The sequence below is a fragment of the Canis lupus genome, chromosome 21 (assembly GCF_011100685.1).
Source record: "Canis lupus familiaris isolate Mischka breed German Shepherd chromosome 21, alternate assembly UU_Cfam_GSD_1.0, whole genome shotgun sequence".
NCBI lineage: Eukaryota > Metazoa > Chordata > Mammalia > Carnivora > Canidae > Canis > Canis lupus.
Window position 1 is genome coordinate 41,778,041 of NC_049242.1, and position 22,916 is coordinate 41,800,956.

Below are 22,916 nucleotides of genomic sequence, written 5' to 3' on the forward strand. Positions count from 1 at the left end.
GAGGGCAGGGGTAAGAATAGAGCAGGGGTGTCAGGGATGGCTCAGGTTCTGAGCTGTGGGCCAGAATCTCTGGGCCCCTTGGGAGAGGCCACTCTCAGCCCAGGCCTTACAAGGGAAATTTCCAGGTTGCAGCTGCTGTTGGGACATGTAAGGCTCATGGGATAAGTGGGTGGGCCAACAGGGAGGGGCCTGGGTGTGACCTAAATGTCTCTCTGCCCTAGCTTTGGCCTCTCTGGCCCATCTGTCAGAGCTGGTGGCCGGCCAGATGCTTTGTTTTCTCTGGAAGGCTCCTACACCTGTCCTTGAGGCTCCCCTGGTCCAGAGCTCCTGGATGGGTTGGGGGTGGTGATGCAGGAGAAGCCTGCCCAAATCAGTTTGGTGCACACTTCCAATCTCCACAGGTGGCACCAGGGAGGGTGTGTGTGTGTGTGTGTGTGTGTGTGTAGAGGGTGTACACAAACACCAGCTTACAGGGAGGCAGCGAGGGGAGAGGCAATCACACAGACCCGGGGGGCTAGTTTTGCTCAAAATGCTCCGTTTATTGCTCTATTCAATGACCACGAGCAAATTATAAAAAGACACCAAATGTCTCTGTCTGCCGTGGAATAAATATTTAAAGTCAGCAATAAAAACACGTGGCTCCAAGGTAACACAAGTTGCCAAGAGTCATGCATGCCCTGCTGCCGGGCTCTCAACACACGCGTTAACACAGGAACACACGCAGAGCTACACGCAGCGAGACTTCTGGGAAGGCTTTCCCACAGTGACACAGAAAAATGTTTCACATAGATCTGGGGCCCAGACCTCACCCCCCCCAGAGCTCCCCCTTCTCCCCACCCCCACCAGGGCCCAGGTCCTCTGGGTTCACAGCCCCTCTCTCCCCTTTCCTCCCCAGCGCCTCACAGGCTGGTCACTGCCTCCTGAAGGCATCTGACACCAGGAGGTCACCCCTGCTCTGATAATACTCCTCCTCCCTCCCAACCCAGAGACCTCTCCCCCTAGCTGAGATCTCTCTGCCAACTCCTCAGGAGCACCCCATCCTGGTCCCAATAACCCGGGCAAAATGCCACCTGCCGGGTGGGACGTGGGGGTGGGGGCCCGAGGCAGGCACCTCTGCCGGGCTGCTTTGGGGCTGGAGCTCATTACCCCTTTCCCCGGGCCGAGGAGACACAGTGTCCGGTACAGACAGCAGAGATGGATGGATGGACAGACACGCTGCGGCAGGACATTTGGAGTGCGGCACAGAAACGTTTTGGATCAAGTAGCAATGGAACCGTCGTTAAAAACTGAGGCCCCAGGTCTGCGTGGCATGGGTCAGGCCCTGGGGCCCCAGGTCTGGCCTGGCACGTCCCTCCCCCACCCCGCCCCACTCCCCAGTATGTACAGTAGGAAGAGCTATGTTGGGGAGCAGGGGCCAGGCCAAGGCTGACGGAGGAGGGAAGGGAGGAGGGAGGGTGCAGACCGAAGAGGAGGAAGCAGGGGGGTCAGGGAGCAGGGCAGGCCAGGACCCGAGGCAGGGCTCTGCTTGTGGCCAGGGTGAGGGCCCCGACTCAGGCTGGGTGGTACCCAGAGGACCTCAGGGCAGGAGTGCAGTCACTCTGGGGACGGGCGGGACAGCTGCTTCTCGTAGAGGCTCATGACATGGTGCACAAACTGGTATTGCTCACACGTCTGGATCATGCCGCCCCTGCGGGTAGAGACACGCGGTGCAGACGGGGTTACTGGGCTCTGGGGGGGGGCGGGATCTCCAAGCCCATGACCACCAGGCATTTGTGGGGGGCCTTGTCTTTGTGTTGAGTGGAGGGGCCAGTCCTTGGCGGCTACTCTCCTCTGTCCCTTGCTGCCCCTCCCAGCTCGGCCTGAAAGCAGGGACAGAGAGGACATGCCCCTCCACCCCTAGCCCCTGTCCTGCTCAGCAGCTGTCCCTTTCCCCTCCTCCAGCCCCCAGCTGTCTGGACCCAGCTCCCGCTCTACCCATCCGTCCTCTCTACTTGCTTCCGGCCAGTCCACGGGCAGCACGTCCTCTGGCCCCTCGCCCCATGCGTGCATCAGGCTCCCCCGGCTGCCCCTGGGACTCAAGCTGTGCCCCCACCCCCGCACACCGGCTGACCTGTCCTGACGGAGCTGGCACGTGGTCTTAAGGATGTCCACCACTCCCTCATGCCGCAGCTGCTGGCAGCAGATGCTGGTGGCAATGAAGCAGCCTGTCCTGCCAATCCCTGCACTGAGGGCACAGGGGGTGCGGGGGGTAAGCAACGGGGCAGCGTCGGGAGTAGGGAGGCCGCCCTGCCCAGGTGGCCGGTGGGGAGGACCCACCTGCAGTGGACGATGATGGGGGCACAGCGCGGCCCCTCCTGCTGGGCTGCCTCCTCCACCTCCCGGACCAGGTGCAGGAGTGGGGGAGCCCGGTCTGGGGTCTTCTGGTCAGGCCAGGACGTGAACCAGTAATGCTTCAGGCCTCGCTCTTCGGTCCCGTTCTGTCCGGGCGACAGAGACCCGCCCCAGATACACGTGAACTCGCAGCACCCACCAGCCGGCGGGATGGGGTGGGGGCAGCAAGAGCGTGGCGAGGGGGCCCAAGGAGTGGGACCTGCCGTGTCTGCCACCTGCAGCACGGGGCACCGGACAGGGGCTGGCCCTCGTCCTCCTCGTCCTCCCCATCGGTTCTACCCCCACAGCTGCAGGCCCGTCCGAGAGAGGCGGAGTCCCTCTCCCAACCCGCGTCCTCTGGTTCTTTATCCTAAGGCACAGCCCAGTCACCCCGGAGTCCCAGGTCTCAGAGTCCGGCCTCTGGTCCCCGTCAGTCACCCCTCTTCTCCGCCTGCCCTCCCCCGGCCAGTCTCCCAGTCTCGGCTGTTCTCTCTCCTCCCCGCCAGCACCGCCTCCACTCGGGCCTTTCTCATCTCTCCAGTGTGGCAGTGCTCCCTGAGTCCTCCCTGACTGCTCATCCGCACAGCGGCCCAGCACGTCCGTCCGCGGCGCCAATCTGGACACGCTGCTCCCCCGCTCAGAACGCTCCCGCGGCTCCTGCTCGCTCCCAGTAAAACCCATTCTTCTTACTCTTCAGTCTGGCCAATAAGACAAGGTACAGGGTCCAGCGCTCCAGGCCCTTCTCCTGGCCCTGTCTACTCGTTCTCAGTGCTCCTGCATTCCAAAGGCTTTGTAGACAAATCCTCTGCTCCACACACACACAGACGCACACGCACACACGCATACACACACACACAGAGCTAGTCCATCTTCCATGCCTTTCTTTTTTGTTTTTTTCTCTGCCTGGAATGGTCATCCCGCTTGTTTGTCCCCTCTGCCCCCGAGTCAACTCCTACTCATCCCGCAAAACCCCACTCAGTACCACCACTTCCAGGAGGCCCTCCCCGAGCACCCTGGCTCACAGAGTGCCCTCCTTCTGTTTTCTTGCCTATCTCTAGCTTGGTACTTACCATCTCTGGGTGCTCCTTTAGGGGAGTCCAGGCTTTGGACAGCTCTGTGTTCCAACCCAATACCCAACCCAGAACCAGGCTTAAGGCAGGTGCTTGTAAAGACTCACGGACAAAAGTAAATACCCCCAAGCTGTCCCAGGGCACTGAGACAGTGAGGCAGCCCTCACCTGGCTTCAGCCTCTTTCTAGGAAGCAGAAAGCTGGCTCCTTGGGCCCCCAGCTTATCTGGTGTGACAGCTACCAGAGCGTCTGCCCATGCCTCCTGCCCTTTCCTGCCCTCCAGTAAGGCCTAGATCTCGGAGCTGCTCAGGTGGGCACTGCTGTTTGGGGTCTGAGTGCTCCCTGACACCCCACCTTCTCCCTTCTCTGATGGGAGACGGCAGTTCAGAGGGACAAGTCTCAGGCCTCGGGTCCGACCCTGTGGCTGCCAGTGCCAGTAGACCTCGGTTTCTACAGAGAGCCTCAGCTTCCTGGTGCTTGGCTCACCTCTTCCAACCTGTGGGGTTATTACATTGGGCTCCACCGTCCCCAAATATGAGTTTTCCTTCTCAAAAACAGAACCCCATGAATCGTCCTGATTCCAAGGCAACAATCTCCTCTCTTATGCTGAACCTGGAAGAAGCACGACCTCAGGGTGGGAGGATACCTCCCCCCACTCTTTTTTCTTTTTGTATCGCTCATATACTACAGAGCTTCCCTGTGAAACCCAAATGCAGCGAGGAGTGCCTGCCCTCTGGTGGACACACTGCACCCTGTAGGATCTCAAAGTTACAACAGACCTTCCGTCATCAGGACAGCACGGGGTGGGGCGGGGGCTGCTGGGGATCCCTTACCCTGGCAGTCCCCAACGTGAATGCATCTGGAGCAGACTTGGAAGGCATTGACAGGGACAGTGCAGACACAGGGAGACTCCGAGAGTGTAAAATGCAACTGAGGTTTGCTCCTGCCTCTGGCCCCCAAGTCATCCACCCCTCCTCCCCCCTCCCTCCTCCCTGCTACATCCTGAGAGTGACACAGGCCTGGATTTCAGCCGTAGTGCACTCCTGGACCCTGTTATCTGGGCCCTTCCCCCCATCCGCCTGGCCCGGCCCCTGGCCTCACCCTGAGGGAGATGACTCGCAGCCGGTAATCCTCAGTATGAATGACCTTCTGCACGATGATCTCCACACCGTCGTACACCACCTGCTCCTCCGGCCAATACTCAGTGCACTTCTGCGGGGGCCCAGACCAGGCTTCATACACTCACAGTCCTACCACTCCCCGCGCCCCCACCCTGCTCCCCGCCGCCACCCGCCAGCCCCTCCTCTCCAGGACCAGCAGGGAAAGACATAAAAGGGCAACAGGTCTGCGGTTAGAGAGCGCTGGGTTCAAATCTCAGCTTCCTAACCTGTAAATTTTCTTTTTTGAGCATCAGTTGCCTCATCCGGAAATTGGAATACCTACTTTGAAGGACTCTTCTGGGGATTCAATGAAACAGGTTGGTATGGGTACAGACGCAGGCAGGTGAGCCCTGGCTGGAGGGGGGGGGGGGTGCAGAGCAGCCTGTTTCAGGTCACAGACAGCCGGGGTGGAGAGGCCGGCTCCAGGCTCTGCCCACCTACGTGGCCCTGAGCAAATGGCCTAACCTTGCCCGGCCTCCCCATTCCCTCACCTTGGCAGCAGGCTACCAACCTCAGCATTGTTCTAGAGATTAATATGGAAAGGACAGACCCCTGCTAACAGCGCAGGGGTGCCTACCTCGTTCATCTCCTCGATGTTGGTGATCATGACGATGATGGGCGTGTGCTCCTGCCACACCATGCGCCAGAAGTCACCGACTGTGCTGACGATGGGTCCCTGAGTGGCGATGTACACCTTCTCCTCCCCGCCGTAGCCCTGCGGCCAGTCAAGTTCAGGCCGTCAGGGTCCGATGCGGTGCTCCTTGGGCCCAGTCCCCACCCTCAGGCCCTCCCCCCGGGGAGCGCAGGGTGGCAGGAGCCCCCGCTGGCTTAGGGACAAGCCTGGAGGACAGATCCTGTTGGCTTGGGCCTCCCTTTCGGGGGGTGGGGGGTGGGTCACTGGGATAGGGCTACGTACCCGGATGTAGTTGGCGTTGATGTAGGAACTCAGAGGGTCATCAGGGTCTGGTGAGGTCAGACACACTCTGCTGTGGGGGTCTGGGGTGGGGGGAGGTGGGTGAGGCTGGCATGTGACAGGTGCAACAACCCCTCTAGCGCGGGGCCCATCCCATCTGGCTCACTGCAGGGCACCCACATCTCTCCCAGGGCTCCTGAAATTCCTCCTTCCCCTGCCTGCTAGCAAAACCCTGGCCCATCTCCATGGCCCTGGGTGTCTACCTGCACAGCAGGAGTGCCGGCCCCTTGCCCGGGTCCCTCAAGCTGCCCTGGGCTCCCTGGGCCTCATGTTCTGGAGAGGGCAGAGCTAAGTCAAGAAAAGGATGACCCAGGGGACACATCCCGGTCAGCGGGGGCAGCGAGGGTTTGGGTGCACACGGTCACTGACGAGCTGGGTCCACCTGAACGGCACACGGCCTTCCTAAGCCTCAACTGTCCCGTCTGAAATACAGGGGTAAAGCTGCCTACTTCCTAGGGTTGTTGGGAAGACAAATGAGAAAACAGCTGGGAAGGTGCGATGTAAACCGTCAAGTGCTTTACAAATATATAGGGCTGTTGAGATTTGGGGGTAGAAAGCTGAGGGAGAGCCGAGGGATGGAGAGCGCCGAGCCTCCCGCGCCTGCAACGCAATGGCAGGGTCTCCGCAGCAGATGCACACACGTGCACGAAGGGTTTTTGTTTTTTGTTTTCTTTTTTCTCCATCGACTGACATGTCCAATCCCACAGTTATAGATTCTCACAACCTCCTGCTCCTCTTCCTGGAACGGAATCCATTTTGTGCCAGCGAGAGCCTCCCTGAACTGCCTCTTTGGTCAGGCCGCAGAGGCTGGGCCTAGAGATGGGAGGGTGCGTGGGGTGGGCAGGGACGTCGTGGGGTGGGGGGAACGGGGCCCTGGCTTCTGCCCTGGCTCTGTCACCAGCTCACAGTCTTATCCCTTCTCTGGGTTTCCCTTTCTTTCCTAAATAGGGACAGCTGAACTGAAGGAGCTTCCGGCACACAGCCGGGGGCTCTCCGAGACAGTACAGGGAGCCAGAGGGCTGGGTTCGAGTCCTGATGCTGTGGCTTGCTAGCAGTGTGCACCATTGACTTAATTTCCCTGTGTGGGTCTGTGAACTGGAGACATCCCTTCCATCACAGCCCCACTCGTCTTGTAAGGATGAAAGGAGGGAATGGTAGCTTGGCCTTAAACCAGTAACTTAGCCCGGCACACACCATATGGCACAGAGCTTCCCTAGAAGTTAACAGGTAGAGAGGATCCCAAACCGGGTAGGACAAACAGGTGACACTCACAGGCCTCTGCCCTCTGGCCCTTTTATGCCCAGCCCCATGGTGGGGCTGCCCCTGTGGATGGGGGCACAGAGGGGTGTTAGGAGGGCAGAGGGAGGGGGTGAGTGGAGGGGATGCTGCGTGGTCAGTGGAAGGAAGGAGCAGGGCGTGCTGAGGGGCCATCTCCCTTCTTGGCGGTGCCTGCCCAGATTAGGTGTCAGAAGTAGGCACAGCACCCTCGGACCAGACACCAGGAGGGCCTGTGGCACTAAAGAACCACTGTGGGAATGATGACCCCACTGGGCGCGGTCTCTGTGCCTGGTGCAGGGCTCGAGGGTAGGGACTCCTCAGTGAACGAGACACGTCCTTGCCCCCGAGTATGGGGCAGGTGGGCAGGCAGGTAGGCTGCATGGGGTCTGACAGCAGGAGAGGAGTAAGGAACAGCAGCACCCTGTGTGATTGAGTCCAGGGCACAGGGCACAGGGCAGGGGGGTGGGGGGGGGGGCAGAGACATGGCCTGGAGAGGGACCGACAGAGGGTCTTATAAATCAAGGCTGGGCCAAAACCCGAGGATTACAAGGGGGATGGTGACAATGTTTAAGGAAGAGGATGACACGATTGGATTTCTGCTTTCTACCATTTCTGTGCTAACGGTAGCCGAAGAACAGGAGGGAAGAGTGTGGGCTTCAGCAGGGCAGTCAGGAGACGACTGCCTGGCACAACTCCAGGGGTGGTATGGGACTGGGCAACAGACAAGCCCTGGCCCCCGAAAAGTCATCCGGCAGTGAGGATGGAGAGGCTGAGCTGACCTGAGAGACGTTCATTCATTCATTCCCTCCTTCCCTCCCTCACTCAAATAGGAGCAGACTGTCTACGAGGTGCCAGGCACTATTTTGGCACTTGGGACGTGGTGACAAAAAGGACAGAAATCGCTCCCCTGTTATTTTGCCTTCAGTGCTGCCAGCTGGGTCACTGGTCACTCTGTCCTACTCACCGTCCATGGGTCTGTTCCCCCACGAGACCATGAAGTCCCCATGGCTCATTCATGCCTGAAGTCTCAGCCCCTGGGGCAGAGTTCAGGAAACTGGTGCCAAATGAACAAGAGACCAAGCCTCGGGGTGTCCTGGATCCAGCAGGCCTGTGCCAAGCCTGACACGTCCTCCTTGTCATACACACAACCCCCGGCCGGTCCCAGTCTCTGAGGCACAGGGACAATTCTCGCTGGCCACAGAGGATGCTCGCTTGAGCTCCAGGCCCTCGCGGGCTCAGCGCATCGTTGAAGCGGCTCAGGACCTCTCAGCCGTCCAGGGGGAGCCAGGCGGAGGGGTGGTCTGGCTCCCCCTCTCCCCCCCACCATTCCGAGTGACCAGCCAAGCCCTAGGTTCCAGGGTGCCTGAGCCCCTCCAGGTGGGGCTGGGTGGTTTGCGGGTGACAAGATGAGGAAGGAGGTGAGCAGCCCTGAAGAACGCATCCTGGCCTTAAATGGTGCTTTGTTTAACCGGAACTACCTAGAGACTGTGTAACCATGGCAACCACAAGTCGATATTTTAAAAGTTAAAAATAAGTCATGACATCTTACATGTTGTTGGAGATGCTGATGGCAAAACTGCTTTTTTAAAGCCTCGTTACTCCACAAACTGAGTGGAGTAGGTTGGTGGGGATTCGCTTTCAACAAGTCACCCCCTAAGCTAGCCCGGGGGGGCCTGGGGCCAGAACTTGGCAGGGGTGACAGGCAGACAGGGGCCTGATGAAAGTTAGCTGAAAATGACACCCCAGGGCTGAAAGAGGAACGTTAGGTCACCTGGTCTGACTGCCCTCAAAGGGGGAAAAAAATCCCTCTCAGATCTGCCAGGGGATCGATCACGCAGCTTCACTTGAACACCTTGAGTGACGGGGAGCTCACTAGCTGATCGGCACCTCATGCCCTTGTGGGGTGGCTCTTCCTGTCAGAGGACTCCCAGTCTGAGCAAACTCCACGCAAGGTACACAGAAGAGCCCGATTCCGGGGTCAAAGAGGCCCAGGGTGAGACTCAGCTCTGTCCTTCCTAGCCGTGTGACTCTACCTCTCTGAGCCTCATTTCCCCCTCTTAGCCGCCTGCCCACTCTGCAGGGAGAAAGAGCGTGAAAACACTCTGGGGTCACGGGGCACTGTCTGGGAGCTGCTACTGTCGTCATTCTCTCTCTCCGGGTTTCCAGAGCCAAGCACAGCCAGGGAGGGCAAGGGTGAAGCTGTGAGCTCAGCTCTGCCCTCACCACGGGGGCCTTTCCCCTTCCCCGGGTGCCCCCAGCCCTCCTTCCCTTCTCCTCGTGACCTCGAGGCCTAGCTCCGGGGTTGAGGTCTTCCTCAGGGCGAGGGGCTCCCAGGGGAGGTGCACCCCACGCCCCGGGGGCCGTGAGTACTCACTGGGCAGGATGGTTTTGTACCGGTTCTTGCGCACCAGCCCGGGGATGTCATACTCCTTCGGATCCACAAAGTTCATGGGGATTTCCTGCCAGAGGAGGACATGGGGGCGTTAGCCGCAGTGGGCCGGCTCTCACAGGCGTCGGGATCCAGGCACTGGTGTGCCTCTAACCTCTAGTCCAGGCGTGTGCTTGAGTGCACGCACTCACTCAGTGAACGTGTACTATGAAACCAGTCAGTGCACAGGAAAAGCATTAAGAATAGTGCCTGGCACTAGTGAGTGCATAATAAATGCTGTTATTACGACTGTTGCCCCGGGGCCAGCCTGGCACCTCGTAGATGCTCCATAAACGGCTGATGAACAGGGAACAAGAGAAAAAGTGACCTGGCCAATCACTGCCTTCCATCCCCCTCCCCTCGAGGCTGACCTGGGTTCCGGCCTCGGGGGCTCGGGCTGTGCTGCTCCCTTTGTGGAAACATCCACCCCATCCTCCGCTTCCTCTGTCCTGTCCACCTTAAGCGCCCTCTCCTCCAAGAAGCCCTCCCTCGTTCTCCAGCAGGAAAGGAGCCTCCTTCTGAGCTCCTCAAGGATGTGCTTGTGCCTTCCAATCACAACTGTGTCAAAAACCCCAAATCCAATCCTCTCTGCCTGGCCACGTGATGTCGCCTTGGATCTGGTCTTTGTTCACTGTGGGCTGCTCTCTGGTTACAGGCCAGTCTCTTCCCCGGCTACCCTGCCTCCTGGTCTGAGCTCCCGGCACTCCTTCCGACCCTCTGCTGGTCGGGAGCGCTGGTCCCACCCTTCTCCATCTGTCCAAACAGTTCCCAGCTTTTAAGTTCACCTCTTGCCCCCTCCCTACTGCTCATGGGGGTGACTCCCCAGTGCCTCTGGCTTCTTCACCCCCCCTTCCACCTGTCCCCATCGCTCAGCACCTGACTCCAGTTTCACAATGTCCACAGTTTTTGGACATATTTAAGTATGGGCGTTAAGGATCACTACACTTAATTTTCTAGGGTTATTATGAGAATCCAAAAAAACCCCACAAAAAAAAACCCTAACCCTCCCATTCCCCAAAAGGCAATGTGTACAAAAGTGCCCATGGAGTGAGGGCGCAGGCTGTGTTCCTTGGTCTCTGGGCAAAATCAACAATCAGCTATTGAACAGGAAACACCAGGGAGGTGAGGGTGGTGGGAACACGCAGCGAAGCTGAGGCTGGGGTGGTTGAGAAAGGCTTTCTGGAAGCATCCAGTGGGGTGGGGGTGGGGGGATGTGAGTAGAGGTGGGGAAGAGAAAGGCCTGGGGGTGGAGGGGGGTGGTAGTCCAGTTTGAAGTGGACAGTCCCTGTAGGGGAGGGGGCACAGGGCTGAAAAAGGAGGCTCGGCTAGCCCAGCTCGGGCGAGACAGACCATGCCCAGCCCTGAGAATGTGGAGCGGTGGGTCGGAGGGCAGCAGAGGTTTTCTCAGAGGAAACAGCCATCCGGGCCAGGTAGGAGGCCAGGTGGCCTGGGTAAGGGAAGCCGAGGAAGGCACATGGCTTCCCCATCCCCCTGGCTTCTCCCAGGAGGGACGGTCCCCAAATACTCATGGCCTCTTGCCCTCTCCCACCCAGACTGGTGGCAGATGGTGAGATCGAGTGAGGAGCACACTCTTGGGCCCAAACCCCTTCCTTCCTCCCTCCTCCTTTGGGGACCCTCCTGCAGAGAAAGAAATACAGGGATGCCCTCAGGGGGCAAGTGGTGCATCCCCTGAGGTGGGCAGAAAACTTGTGGATTCTTGGGGTCAGTATTAGGAAGCTCACTATTGCTACGCACCTGGGCCTCACTTCAAAATTAGCCTTTACCAACAAAAATAAAGGTGACACTGTCATCTCCTACATCCTAGCATCCTAGCTAATCACTGGTTGGGTGCTCAGTCAGGTAAAGCAGGCAGGTCATTTACGGGGCCCCTCAAAGTCCAACAGGAGGCAGCTGGAGGCTCTCTCGGAGGTCTGGGGGGGAGGTGACTGGAGAGATGTCAGAGGAGGAGCAACGTTCGGAGATAGTGGGTAGGAGGGAGGGAGGGAAAAGAGGAGAGTCGGAGGAAGGCTTTCTACCACTCCCAAAGCCCAGTGCTGGGCAGTAAGGACGCGGGGAGGCCACCAGATTCCTATCACCTGGCTGCGTCCCCTGCACACCTCAGCCGTATCTTTAATCCTTGCAACATTCCAATGATTTTTATCCCCATTTTCCATATGAGGAACCTGGAAAGAGCCCCTCTGAGGCTCAGGGGGGAAGCAGCTTGCCCAAGATGGTGGGAGAGCTGGTAAGGAAGCAACGTCAGTCACTCGGGTGCTGGGTGCTGGGCACCCCGCACCGCTGCCCGGCTAGTGCACCATCGAAGTGAGCAGCAAGGTCCGCCCACTGTGGGGGGCTGGCCCCGGGGGGACTCACAAAGAACTCTGCCTGCAGCAGGAAGGGGTCCAGGGCCTTCTCGTGAAGCTCCTCGGCCTGCAGGACCCGGGAGGCGCTGAGCAGGTACTCGCGGGCCGACTCCTCACGCGGGGACATGAGGTAGCCAAAGCCCTCCTCACCGCAGCCTGGCGTGCACATGTCCAGGGTCAGGGAGACGTTGGAGCCCCTCCTGGAAGGACCGGGAGAGGGGAGCGAGTCTCAGAGGTGGGGGCGTGAGGAGGGAGGGGTCAAGGGTGGGAGCAGGGTGGCACCCAGAGAGCAGTGGGAGCGTGACAGTCCCACTGGTTGGGGAACGCGGGTCTCAGCTCCGAGATGTAGGCCTGACTGACTCCCCGATTCCTGGCCCCTGCAGTGGAGTCACTAACTGAGGGGGGCCTGGGGCCCCAGTTCCAGCGGTTCCATCCAAGGCAATCGCAACACAGTCCTCCCTGGCCTGTCCTCTGTCACCGCTGGAGGCACTTCCCAGCCCCGGGGCCCCAGGACGTCAGGAGCCGGAGGGCGGGGGGAGAGGGCACCTACGCAGAGCAGAGAAGCAGGGCTCTACCCTCTGCACCCAGCCTCGGTCCCACCCACCGGTCCTGGATGGGGCTTCCCACGAGTCCCGGCCATCTCACCCGGGAGAGGCCAGGCCTCTCAGCTGCCAGGGGAAGGGGAGGTCCTGGGGGAGTCCTGGGGCAGCACAGCGGTGGCGGGTGTCTGCGCAAGACAAGCTCCACCATGTCCAGTGACTAAAGACACAGAACAGCTGAAAAGCCCCTCACTGTATAGAAAGGGAAACTGAGTCCCAGACAGAGGACAAGAATTGCCCAAGCTCACACAGTAAGGGGATGGGAGACCTGAAACAAAAAGCTAGGTTTTCTGACTCCTCATCCAGTGTTTCTTCCACGACATCGTGGGAATAACGCAAACCTGGTGCATCTGGTTTACCCAGCGAGGCTCCGAGGAGAAGGTGCTGACGCCTCCCAATGTACGCTCTAGGGAACGCTATGGGACACTTTCTAAAAGTAAGGGTCTGTGTCAACACTTTGAGGAATGCCACATGCTACCCCCTTGCTGATTTACGATGAACACAAGTACGTTAAAGGCCCTGACAAGTCCTGTAATACAGGAACCTACCCAAACTTACTTGGGTATAGGAGTTAACGTGTGAGTACGTACGCATGTGCATGCCTGTGGGCGCGCGTGCAGTAACAGCATTTACCCTCCCTGGGGCATTCTGATCTATGTGAATCCGACCTGAGGAGCATGTGTCTGTCTACACTGGCTAAACCATGAGGCCAGCTCTGTCCTGGCCACTGGGAGTCAGAGTCAGGCACCTGCCCTTCTGCTGGGGAGCTGAAAGCTCAGGAGCCCACAGAGCCCACCCCTCCTCCACCCTCTCACCTTTCCTGTAGACCCATGGACTTGACGGTCAGTGAGGCAGGGTCAGCCTCAGGCTTGATGTCCATCACGCAGTCAAACACAGGAGTCTCAGGGACAGGGTCCAGGTCCAGGAAGTCATCCTCGACCTTCTCTTCCATCCACTCTGAGTAGGTGAAGGAGGGTTGACGGCTCACTGACTGGCGCCTATCCTCAGGGGGCAGTGGGGTGGATGGCTCTGGGGGAGCCCTCAGGAGGTGCCACACCTAGTTGGGGAGATATAGTATCATGGACCTGCCATCTGCTGGCTGGTCCCCAGGTGATGGGGTGTCCATGACATTGAGCCCCCTCACTCTAGAGCTCCCCTGGGAGCTGCCTGCATGCCACTGCCCTTCACCTAGGTGGGAGGTTCCAGCCTCTACCTTCCCCCCTGCCCCCTCCTCCCAACCCTCAGTTTCGTGTTGATTGAGGTCTTTTTGGTGGGATGTGGGGCTGCTACGGGAGTCTTCAACAGCCTAGGACACCACAAACTCATTTTCAAGAAGAAGGTGCCCCTCATCCCAGGCTGTGAGCACACTGGTGGAAGGAGACAGACAGCCTGTCCCTGCCCCGACCTGAAACATCTAGTCGGGGTATCAAATGGGAGCTGGTGGGCACCGGGACTCCCCTCCCAGAGGAGGGGAGCGCTGAGGTCAGGTCAGGGGGCACCTTACCAGGGTGGTAATGAGGATCACAGACAGAGTAACCAGCAGCAGATTGGGGACCTCCAAGGTCCCAACGCCCAGCCGGGCCTGGAGAACATGAGACAAACAGGTCAGGGTGGTGGTGGGGACATAGTTCTCATCCATTCCTACGGTGACAAACCGAGTTTCTGAAAGCTGCCAACCAGGTGTGCGTGGGGAGCAGGGTGAGGGGTTTCAGGGGCGTGGATGTATCTTCTGAACTCAGACGAGCCCCATCCAGGGGCTGGTGGGCCTGGAGGGGTCCCGTCGTTCCCTCCTACCTTGGCGCTCCCTGGAGCTTACTCACCGTGGGTCCCAGCTGTTCCAGGAGTGTGAGCGAGGAGGACAGGAGGTCTGTGGCATTCTGTGACCAGATGGGGCCGTAGCCGCTGAGCCAGAGGACCCCGCAGGCAAGCTGGGGCAGCCGGGGTGGGGATGACGGACTGAGTCTGGAGCTTGGGCTCCTTGCCCCCATCTTCCCCCTGCAGCCTCAACTTGCCCCCAACCCCCCCAAGGTCCAGACTGCACAGCTGAGGGAAGAGCCCGGGGGACTCTGGGTGCAGAGAAGGCCTCGGGACTCTCCCTGGAGAGGAGCTGACCCGAGGGAGCCAAGATAAAGCCCTTCCCAGAGGGGACCCCCCAGTCCACCAGGCACGACATAAAAGGCCAAGCTTCCCAGAGACCTCTCCCTAGACGGGAAGTCCTCCCCGAGACCCCCGCAGGCCGGCCGCTCGGGAGGTGTAGGGCCCCGCGTCTTGGGCTAGGGCAGGCGGCCTGAGGGTCTCGGAGGCCGTGGCCTCCTCCGCACACCGGCCCGAGGGCCTCGAGTCACGGAGGGACACCGGAGGGCCCCTCCCCCCGCCGTCCCCAGGTGGCCATCGTGGGGGCGACGGGAAGGGCCGTCCCCGCGCCTGCCCTCGCTCCGGGCCTCGTGGGGCCTGCGCTCGCCTTACCAGGAGCTGAGAGGCAGCCAACAGGCACAGGCCGCTCCTGCCGCCGAGGGAGTGGCTGCCGGGGCCTCGGGGTGGCGGCGGGGGCGGCGGGGGCGGCGGCATCTCTCGCTGCGGGCCCGCGAGCCCTTCGGCCTGGTCCAGCGTGTCCATCACTACCGGCTGGGGCAGACCTGCGGGGGGCGGACAGGCGCCTGGTGACCGGGGCCCCGCGGCCCGCGGCGGCCGCTCCTCCTGGGGCTGCCGTGGCTTCCTCGGGATCTGGGATCAGTCAGCGAGGCTCCACTTCCAGCCGTCACCCTCGATTAGCAAAGCAACGTTCACCTACCTTCGTCAGAAAGAGCTGAGTGTGGGTGGACAAATTATTTCTCTTTTATTTCTCCAGTAACAGAGTTAAAATGGCAGGAGGCTTTTCAGGGAGTTAACATCGCTGTGTTTACGCAGTTTCATTCTTTTCCATTTCTTAAGGAAACAAAAAACAACCACCTCAAACTCGATTAAAAGAGAGAGAGAGGAAAAGAAAGGCACGGCGTAACCAGGCCGTGACCCCGAACAGCCCTCCCACGCCTGCCTTCCAGATTTTGGTCTCGTGGGGTCTGTACCCTGACTGGGGCCGGAGGCCGGACCCCGGACAACATCCCGGCCGCGCGCCCCTTCGCCCCGTCAAGGCCCCCACGCCGTGGGGCGGGCAGGGCGGCGTGGACGAAAACCCTGGTGTAGCAGAATTGGTATCGGAGGTCTCAGGTCTAGTTCTGGGTGTGTCCCTAGTGGTGGGACCCTGGGAGAGTCACCCCCTCTCTGGGCTTCCGTTTTCATACCCGGGAAATAGAGGTTCAGCTCAACCCTTGGTTTCCTTACTATTCTACAGAGCCCTGCTGTTTCTCAGGTGCACCCTCAGGTGTTGCCAAGCGCTCAGGGACCTCGGTGTGGAAGCTCTGCTTGTCCCCATTCCATGCCCTGGGTTCCCTCTGAGATGATTCCAACACGGGGTTCCACTATGAAAACTGTGTGAACACCACTGGCTTAGATCTGGGGCCCTGGCCTTAGCGACTCTATCAGCATCCACTTTGATGAGGCCCAGAAGCTGGAGGACCCCACCAGAGCCCAGATGCTGGAGGTCCCCACCGAAGCCCAGATGCTGGAGGTCCCCACTGGAGCCCACACAGCTGACTGTTGCCAAGAAGAGAGGGACTAGCAAAATGGATGTGCAAACAGCTTGACAGTGAGAATGGGGCGGTCTGCACCGCTCTGTGTAAACGGAACAATGGACTCTTTTTGTTCTAGTTGGGTGACAACAGGATGCTCAGAGCCGAGAGTTTTTTCTCCACTTGTTTGCCTCCTGGACAAACATTTAGGGAGCATCTTACTGAGCCTGGATCACCAGTGTGGTGCAATGGGCCCAGGTCCTGGTGACAGTGCCACCTGTATCCTCCTAGATGCTGACCTGCTACAGCTCCCCATGTGACGTGATCCAGCCACACTCCTTGCAGTTCCCCAGGTGAGCTCCCCTACTTGCTCTGCACCGCCTGCCCGCCTCCTTCCCCCCCAAGCTTTGCACCTGCTACTCCCTCTGCCTGGAACATCCCTCCAACCTCCTGCTCCCCTCCCCTGCCCACTCCCCCCAACTCTGTCAAGCTAACTCCTCTTCACCTTATGGAACTCAAGTCAGAAGTCACCTGAAGTCCGTCCTCCCCTGTCACATTCGCCTAGCACTGCCTGCCTCCCCATACCACCGGCAGCAATAATACATCTGGAATGTCCGAGGCCCTGCTTTGAGTGTTTTCTATACATGAATGTCTTCACTCTTCACGGTACTCCTACGGAATCAGCACGATGATTACCATCATTCGATAGAAGAGGAAAATGAGATGCAGGGAGGATACAAGACTCTCCCCAGGTCAGCTAGCTAATGAGTCATCGAGGCGCGTTCAAACTGAGGCAGGGAGATGGGCTCGGGGCTACATTACATGGGCTGTGGTTTGTAAAATTATTTGTTGAGTATCATATCTCCCACTTGTCTGTAAGTTCCATGAGGGCAGGAGTGGAGTCAGTTTTGTTCATCACAACTGTCCACCGCATCTAGCAAAGTCCTGGTGTGTAAGTCTGCAATAAATACTGATACCAAATGAGTGCCTGATGGTAGGCCAGTGCTAACCTGCCATCGGCTTTCTTACCAGACAAATGGCGATGATCATACATTCCTTGAAAAGCTGTGATGAAGACTGTAAATTCTATCAATAAAAAACACTCAGCATGGCACCTGGCGTCTAGCAGGTGCTCAGTAAACGTCCGATTATAATGTTAGCACGTAATTCCTGCCTTCAAAAGGCTCCCAGTCTCATGGGTAAGACAGATCAGTGGATACATGCTCATAATCCAGTGCATTCAGTGGAAAATCCAAGTGCTGGTGGAGTCACTTTTTAGGGTTACCCATTCTTGCCCATGTAGGGCCTCATTGCTGACATGAAGAGACAGCTCAGATCCTGGCCAGCCAGGTGAAAAAGGAAAAGCTGCTGCTAAGGATGGATCATGCAGGAAGCCTGGAGTTTCCGTGATCGATACGCAGAGGCTTGATTGCTCAAGTGGCAAGGTCTCCACCTACACCCTCAGAAAAAGCAGTCCAAGGGTGATGACAAATTTGGAAGGGTGGGAGGGGTTCAGGGCCCAGAGGTCACCTGGTGTGGCTCCGGACTGCATGCACTGTGGACCTTAGGCAATCCCGCCTTCTCCCTGCGTCTCAGTTTCCTTATCTCTAGAAAGAGGGGTTTGAACTAGAACTTGGTACCTCTGAAGCTCTAGTTCTTCCATCTTCAGAGGAGAGGGGACCTGGGTCTTTGGGGATTAGCAGCAAGCTCACACGATTTTGGACTTCTCTGCTTTGTTTTAAAATTCATGGGTGCTCTCTGTTCTATGCTGTGGTGTATCTGTCCTCGTTTTGATATTAAAATAATGGGCTTTCTCCCCTCCCAAAGCTTCGAATCAGATTTCTCCCTCAGGAAAATGTGATACAATTTATCCTTTGACTTTGCCCTCAGGGGTACACGCACCCCAGTCTAAGGAGCGTGGAACCTGCCTGCAATAAAACATCATGCTGCTGTTATAAAAGACTCTGTAAATGAATATTTAATATCATGGAAGGAAATTCTGATGGTATGGAGAAAGGCAAGGTGACAAAACAGTACAATCTTCTTGGCCTTAAAAATTAAGAAAGTATAAATGTGCATATGATAAGGTGACAAATACCCAATGTAGGATAAGAAGTTAATGTCAGATAGTATTTGGGAGGTATGCAGCACAGCAAACTCCTGGCACACAGTAAGTGCTCGATAAATGTTGTACATGGGGGATCCCTGGGTGGTGCAGCGGTTTGGCGCCTGCCTTTGGCCCAGGGCACGATCCTGGAGACCCGGGATCGAATCCCACATCGGGCTCCCGGTGCATGGAGCCTGCTTCTCCCTCTGCCTTTGTTTCTGGCTCTCTCTGTCTCTCAGTCTTTCATGAATAAATAAATAAATAAAATAAAATCTTTAAAAAAAAAAATGTTGTACATGGTACACGGGAAGAACAGAAGCCAGGTGTTAACAGTAGTTCCTTGGAGGTAGGGGAGATGAGAACCGATATTTTTCACTATTTATATATTAAAATTTTTCTCCAGTAGACATATACATACAGATGTATGATGATAAGCAGATGCATAAACACGTGTGTCTCCATACACACATATATACACACATACACACGTACTTATTTACAGTAAAAATGTATTTAAAAGAAGGGATCACTGCTCTGAGTTCAGACACCATGAGACCTCGAAAGTACTCCTAGATTTCTAGGCTCTGACTACCACACGTGTCACACCTAAATGCACAAGGGGGGAATGGGGAGAGTGAGACAGTGTACACAGCTCTGTGACCCCCCCCCCCCCACAGTGTAACAGCCACTCTGAAGACGGGTCCCCTGATGATGCGTGATCATCAGCCTTCTGTAGGAAAGATGGCATTGTCAATGGCTGGGCACCTTCTGGGGGTTGAAGAAAAACTGCAGGCTGGTAGGCCCTGTATGCACATCTCAGGGAGAATGGTTGTTTTTTTTTTTTTTTTTTGAAATCCACAGGGCACCTGGCAGCCCTGGGGGCCAGATGAATCCAAGGCATGTGCGTATTCACTGAGCAGCTGGGAGATGCTTTATCTTTCAGAGCAGGGTGTACTGAAAAATTTTTTTAAAAGTTTTTTTAAAACTTATGTATTCAGAGAGAGAGAGAGACAGAGACAGAGACACAGGCAGAGGGAGAAGCAGGCTCCACGCAGGGAGCCTGACACGGGACTTGATCCCGGATCTCCAGGATCACACCCTGGGCTGCAGGCGGCGCTAAACCACTGTGCCACTGGGGCTGCCCTGAAAAATTTTTCTGGGCAGAGAGCTGAAGTTCAGTTCAGGAAGACACATCTTCAGAAGCATACTCCATTCTGCCTAAAATTTTGGGGATCCACAGACTTCCAGTTAAGCACCTCTGACCTCGGGGGTGGGGAGTAGAGCTCTGTGATAGAATGTCATGGAAGCAGGGGGTGTGGAGAACAGGCCTGGGAACGGTCTCGCTTTTAGTCTCTGTTCACTCAGGCATGAGTCCAACACACACTTATTGAGCACCAGCGATATACAGTGCCGAGTCCTGGGCCAGGCTCTGGGGACACAAGAGCGAACAAAACCAGTCTCCACCTGCAGACACCACTGAGGTTCTGGCCCCATTCAGTCCCTTCGGCTTCCGGGTCCGCTCCCAGAGATTATTTTAGCTCTCGGCCTTGCCCTGCCCACCCTGCCACTTGCTATCATGTTCTGGGAGTGACAGCACCACCTCACCGGGCAGGCTCCGTGCAGTTCCCGAAGTGCTTCTGCACACGCAGTTGCATTTGCTTCCCTCGGCAGCCCTGTGAGGTAGACATTATCATCATCAGTCCCGTTTTGTCGGTGAGAGGCGGCTGCTTGTGTCAAAGGCTGGCTTTTCAATAGTTCACAGCGAGGTAGCGGCTTTGCCACGCATGAAACCCTGACTCAGAGGCAGCTTGCTGACAACGATTTAACACAGGGCTCCTCCTGGGCTTGCCTCTTGCGCAGGGTGAAGGGGATTTTCCAGGCCTGGAAATGGAGGCTTCGAGAGTCCAGTGGCTGGCCCAAGGAAGGGAAGACCTGAGATTCAAACCCAAGGCTTCCTGACACCGAGTGATCTTTCCATTTTGCCACACTGCTTATCAGGAAGGGTCGCTGCAGCAGAGGAGGCAGGTGGTGAGAGCCCGGGAGGGAGGCCCTGTACCTGGGGGGGAATCCTGAACCCTAACCAGCTGCATGGGGGTGGGGGTGGTGCAGCATTTGTGCCCCCGCCCGGCTGATGGCTCCTCAAAGACTATACAGTGTAGAGGGAGGAAGCAGTGGAAAGCAGGTGCTCGGTATCCCCCGCCAAAGCTCTAGGGACCCCAGGTAAGGCCTGCAAGCGGATAGCCTTCAGATTTTACCCGGGGCATGTGGAAGCACTGTGATCCCTCTTCTGTCACCTAGCACCTGAATCCCACCACTAAACTCTGCAGCTGCTGTGTGCCCCGGGGCTGGCGCCGCCTGAGCTCAAGAACCCATGGCTGCTCCTGCCGGTGACTCATCCTTGGAGCTCACAGGCTGCCAGCCCACCGGAACTGGAGCAGAAGGCTGGCTCAGCCTGTTCCTGTTTACATGACCAAGGAGGCTCTGTCCCATTCAGCTCTTCTTCCTTTCCCAAACATGGCCAGGAGTGACCGCCCAGCCATGCCCACAGGGTCACAGGGGGCCCTGACCAACAGAACATCACACTTGGTCCTGACCAGGCTTTTCAAACCATGGATAGTCAGAGCCTGACAGGCCCCGAGGGGCATCTGGTCTAGCCTGCTAATCTCAGAGAGGGAAGCTCAGGACCAGAGGACCAGAAGTGCCTTACTCAGGGTCACAGAGCCAGGAAGCAGTAGAACTAGGATCTGAACCCATGTCTATGGGCCTCCCCTGTCCACGAGCTTTCTGCTATTCTACAGAAAGATCTGGAAACCCACGAGGGGATAAGGCAGGGGCAGGCCAATCAGGCCTATTCTGAGGTTTTGCTTGGGTCAGCCCTGAATGTAGAACCAAGGGAGGCAGGTGCCCCCAGGGGAACCAAGAAAAGGGGTGAAAAAGTCTAGAAGGAAGAGGCCCAATCAGCCATTTCTGCCACCACAATGATCACACTCCTCAGCAGACCTCCTGGCTTCGATGGGCACAGGTACTGCGGTGGACTCTGTCCTCCCTGAGAGAGGCTAGCGTGGAGGTCTCTGTTTTCTGCTCCCTTTTGGGAGGCGTGCAGCAGGTAAACTAGGAGTCAGAGGGGATGTGTTGGGGGGGGGTGAGAAGATTCCCCCAAAACAACGTTTTCATTTGACAAACGTTCACCAAGCAGCTGTTCTAGGCTCTTGGGATGTTTTGTGTCTCGGTCCTAATGCTGACCAGCAGGACTCCTTGGCATGACAACAGCCCTGGCAAAAACAGAACAGAACAAAACAAAACAAAACAAAAAGTCTAGCCCCTCTGAGCAAAGGCAAACTGATGGTGGGTGTGGGGTTCTGGAGGTTTGCAGTGGCTCCCTCCCAGCCCTCCACCTTGTCAGTCCTGCTAATCAGCAAGCAAGGCTGACACACCACAGAAAGAGGAGTGAGATGGCGAGAACTGGGCTGGCAGCGAGCACCTGCTCTCGGATGGTAAACTGGCCGAGGGGAAGGTGCAAGTCTGACTGCTGACTCCCCAGGCAGGACAGCCTGGGAAAGGAAGCTGACCTTGGCAGAAGAAGGTTCTGGACTAGAACACGGGTGCTCACCATTTATTAGCTACATGTCTTAGGTAGACTGCCTAAGCTCTGTGTAACTTGATTCCTACAGTGGTTTTCAAATGTGTCTGTGAATTCTGGAACATTCCTCCCATTGATGGGCAGTAGAGCAAATGTCCCCTCCCCTTGGACTGGGTGACGGCCTTAAAGACGGGGAATATGGCAAAAGATGACGTCTGACCCTTGACACTAGGTTCGAAAAGTCCATCTAGCATCTGCAGTTTCTCTCTGGATGCTTGCTCTGGAAATCTTCGGCAGTCATTTAAGAAACTCCAGCTGCCCTGAGGCCGCCTTGTGGACAGAGACGGCAAGAGGGGAGAGAGTGGAGAGCGAGCGAGAATGAGAGTGAATGCATTAGACGTAGCAGGTGCTCAGGAAAATCTGAAGGCTGAAAGGCAGCTGTCAACCCTGACATTCAGCACACAGGCCAATGCAGCGGGGGGCGGCGGCGGACCTGACCTCAGGCCCCACGGGACAACTGAACTATCACACGTGTGGGGCTTCTGTGATTAAGGATGATGTTCTGGGAGCTCACCTGTGCCAGGTGAGAAATTTGTGGGTCTACTCCCTCACAGAAGAGGGAGTGGATGGGTCTACTATGCTCCTTTCTGTCTGATGCAGAATTCTCCAGAACTTTTCTCAGTGATCTGCTTCAAGCTAGGGACTCTGGTTCTCTGACTGATGCAGAGTGCGACCCTGTGTGCGTGAGGCTTAGGCTACACAAGCTTGCTTCCTCCAAGTCACAGAATTCGATTTCTTTTTTTTTCTTAACCAGCCTAAGAGGCACGGTGCCATGCACCTTTGTGACTGCTTTACCCATACCCACTCATTCAGGCCTTGTAACCCCCGTGGGGGGCTAGTAAGGGGCCTGTTCCCTTTTACAGACTGGAAAACAGGAGCTTAGGAGGTTAAGTGACTTGCTCAAGGCCATCATGGCTCGTGGAAGGCACAGTGAGGCCCCAGACCCAGGCAGCTGGGCTCCAGCATCTGTCTTCCTCACCAGACCCCGTGCTGCCCACCCCTGCCTGGGTCTCCACGGCTTCCTCCTCTTGCCTGTCGGGGGGACTGAGCTTGGGAAAGAGCTTCAGCCCATTCTAGGACAGGGGGCGAGCCTGCAATGGAGGGCACAGGCCTTCTCCTATCACACCCGGCATGGGGGCAGGGTAGGGGGCGCGCTCTGCTAAGGCCACGGTGGGCAGAGAAAAGCAGGATTGGGTTGAAGGTGAGAAGCAGCAGTCTGGGAACTCAGGTCTCCGACGTTCAGTCTGGAGAGGACGAGGCAGGGGTGGAGCGGGCAGGGGGTGCTGGAGACAGCTGAGAGGCTAGGGGAGGGGGCATGGCG

The 22,916-nt window shown here is 57.4% G+C and overlaps 1 protein-coding gene across 8 annotated transcripts in view; it reads right to left on the bottom strand.

Annotated features, from left to right (window-relative positions):
* Window positions 1-515: 515 nt before the first annotated feature.
* The window catches only part of PTPN5 (protein tyrosine phosphatase non-receptor type 5), a 56,337-nt gene continuing 33,936 nt past the window's right edge, over window positions 516-22,916 (bottom strand). For 3 of the 8 annotated variants that reach the window (XM_038569234.1, XM_038569233.1, XM_038569232.1), the window contains exons 4-16: window positions 15,032-15,046; window positions 14,707-14,876; window positions 14,061-14,168; window positions 13,745-13,822; window positions 13,056-13,297; window positions 11,652-11,841; window positions 9,225-9,309; window positions 5,516-5,595; window positions 5,177-5,314; window positions 4,541-4,651; window positions 2,317-2,477; window positions 2,111-2,224; window positions 516-1,687 (exon numbers count right to left, since the gene is read on the bottom strand). In XM_038569234.1, the coding sequence (XP_038425162.1) occupies window positions 1,594-1,687; window positions 2,111-2,224; window positions 2,317-2,477; window positions 4,541-4,651; window positions 5,177-5,314; window positions 5,516-5,595; window positions 9,225-9,309; window positions 11,652-11,841; window positions 13,056-13,297; window positions 13,745-13,822; window positions 14,061-14,168; window positions 14,707-14,876; window positions 15,032-15,046 (1,586 nt within the window). In that variant the 3' untranslated portion in view covers window positions 516-1,593. Of the gene's footprint in view, window positions 1,688-2,110; window positions 2,225-2,316; window positions 2,478-4,540; window positions 4,652-5,176; window positions 5,315-5,515; window positions 5,596-9,224; window positions 9,310-11,651; window positions 11,842-13,055; window positions 13,298-13,744; window positions 13,823-14,060; window positions 14,169-14,706; window positions 14,877-15,031; window positions 15,166-15,521; window positions 15,633-19,560; window positions 19,629-22,916 lie in introns of those variants that run through there. The other 5 variants (XM_038569236.1, XM_038569238.1, XM_038569237.1 and 2 more) reach the window with 5 other exon arrangements.